General features: G+C 64.6%; 1 protein-coding gene across 1 annotated transcript; it reads right to left on the reverse strand.

The window, feature by feature from the left end:
* Positions 1 to 137: 137 nt before the first annotated feature.
* Positions 138 to 1,292, reverse strand: TMEM256 (transmembrane protein 256). Its single transcript, XM_003214015.4, has 4 exons — positions 1,108 to 1,292; positions 984 to 1,021; positions 799 to 879; positions 138 to 704 (listed from the first exon to the last, which is right to left on the reverse strand). The coding sequence occupies exons 1-4, from the start codon at positions 1,175 to 1,177 to the stop codon at positions 561 to 563; spliced, it is 333 nt and encodes a 110-aa protein (XP_003214063.1). The 5' UTR covers positions 1,178 to 1,292; the 3' UTR covers positions 138 to 560.
* Between the last annotated feature and the right edge of the window lie 294 nt (positions 1,293 to 1,586).

Consider the following 1,586-nt stretch of genomic DNA (forward strand, 5'->3'; position numbering starts at 1 on the left):
TGGAGGGCGGTTGTGGGGCTGGGGGGGGCGGATTTATGGGATTTTAAGGGGAATTTGTGGGGCTGGGGGCTTTAATGGGGTCAGAGGGGCTCCTTGCGGGGGTCTGGGGGGAATCGATGGGGCTGGGAGCCGTGGGGTGGGAGGCTGCTGAAACTCCATCGTTTATTGGTTGATTCATTCGGGGGGGCGGGCTATGACGCAGCCAATCACAGGCTGCTCTTCACTCCCTCCTTCTGCCGCCCGTAGCCAATCACGGCGAGGGGGCGGGATAAGGCTGAGTGCTCGTCCCCCATTCGCTGTCACCCAGCAACAGCGCGGTGACGTCCGCATGTTGCGCTGAAGCCACGCCCCCGCGCACCGATTGGCTGCGGCCTCCACTCGAGCTTTCCACGCTGATTGGCGGAGCGCTCAGCCAATAGGAATGGCGGGGCCGTGCCTTAAAGGGGCAACGCTGCAGTTCTTAAAAGGGCGATGCCCCGTCCTAAAAGAGGCGGTTGTTATAGGGACGCCGCCGCGGCTCTTAAAGGGGAAACGCCGCGGTCTTAAATGGGCGACGCCGCTCAGAGCGCCATGGCGGCCCAGCCCAGGATGAGCAGCGTTCCGCCCACGGGCGCCGCGCGGTTCAGCGACGGATCCCCGGTGACGGCGAAGTAATAGAAGGGACCACAGAACAGCGTCATCCCCGCGCTCAGCAGCGCTCCGGCCTAAGGGGAAATAAACGGAGAATGAATGGGACGGAACAGAGCGGGCGGGGGGGGGGAAGGGTGTGAACGGGACGGGGTTTGGGGGTGCACGCACCACTCCGGGCCGGCGGCAGCGGGGGACGCTGAGCAGCACCAAGCTGTGCAGGATGTGGTACCGATTGGCCGTCTCGAAGATCTGCGGGGAGAAGGATGGGGATGAAGAAGGCCTCAGAGCGGGGAACCCCTCCGGGCCACTCGCACCCAAAGCCCAGAGCCTCCCCCAACCCCCCCGGCGCTCACCTCCTTCTGGTAATCATCGCGATCACTGCGGCGGAACCCTACGGGGGGGACGCGGGGCTGAGCTGGGCCTCACCGGGGACCCCCCGACACCCCCGGGACCCTCCCCCGGACCCCCGTGACCCACCGTGGGCCCCGTAGGCCGCAGCCGCCACGGCTACAGAGCCGCTGAGGGCCCCGACCCGCAACCACGCCATCGCTGCTCTTCCTCTTCCGCTCCGTCCCCTTCCTCTTCCTCTCCCTTCATTAACACTTCCGGTCTCCGCCCGCCGTCCCCTCACTCTTATCCCATTGGCTCAGCGCTGAGTCACTCTCAGTCTCCAAAACCAATAGCAGCGCGCCCCATGCGGGCCACGCCTTATTATTTCAGTGCTTCTCGTCTCTCAATTTCCGGTTTCTACAATCTACTTCCGCTCCCACCTCGCCACACTTCCGTCCTGTCCTCGCCACACTTCCGTCCTGTCCTCGCCACACTTCCGCTCTCACCTGGCCTCACATCCTGTCTCTCCACACAGCTCTCCTCAGATCGCTCCGCTCTCCACTTCCGCTCTCCCCTCACACCACTTCCGCTCTCTCCCTCTCCACTTCCGCTCTCCCCTCACAGCG

The sequence above is a fragment of the Meleagris gallopavo genome, unplaced genomic scaffold (genome assembly GCF_000146605.3).
Source record: "Meleagris gallopavo isolate NT-WF06-2002-E0010 breed Aviagen turkey brand Nicholas breeding stock unplaced genomic scaffold, Turkey_5.1 ChrUn_random_7180001856894, whole genome shotgun sequence".
Lineage (NCBI taxonomy): Eukaryota > Metazoa > Chordata > Aves > Galliformes > Phasianidae > Meleagris > Meleagris gallopavo.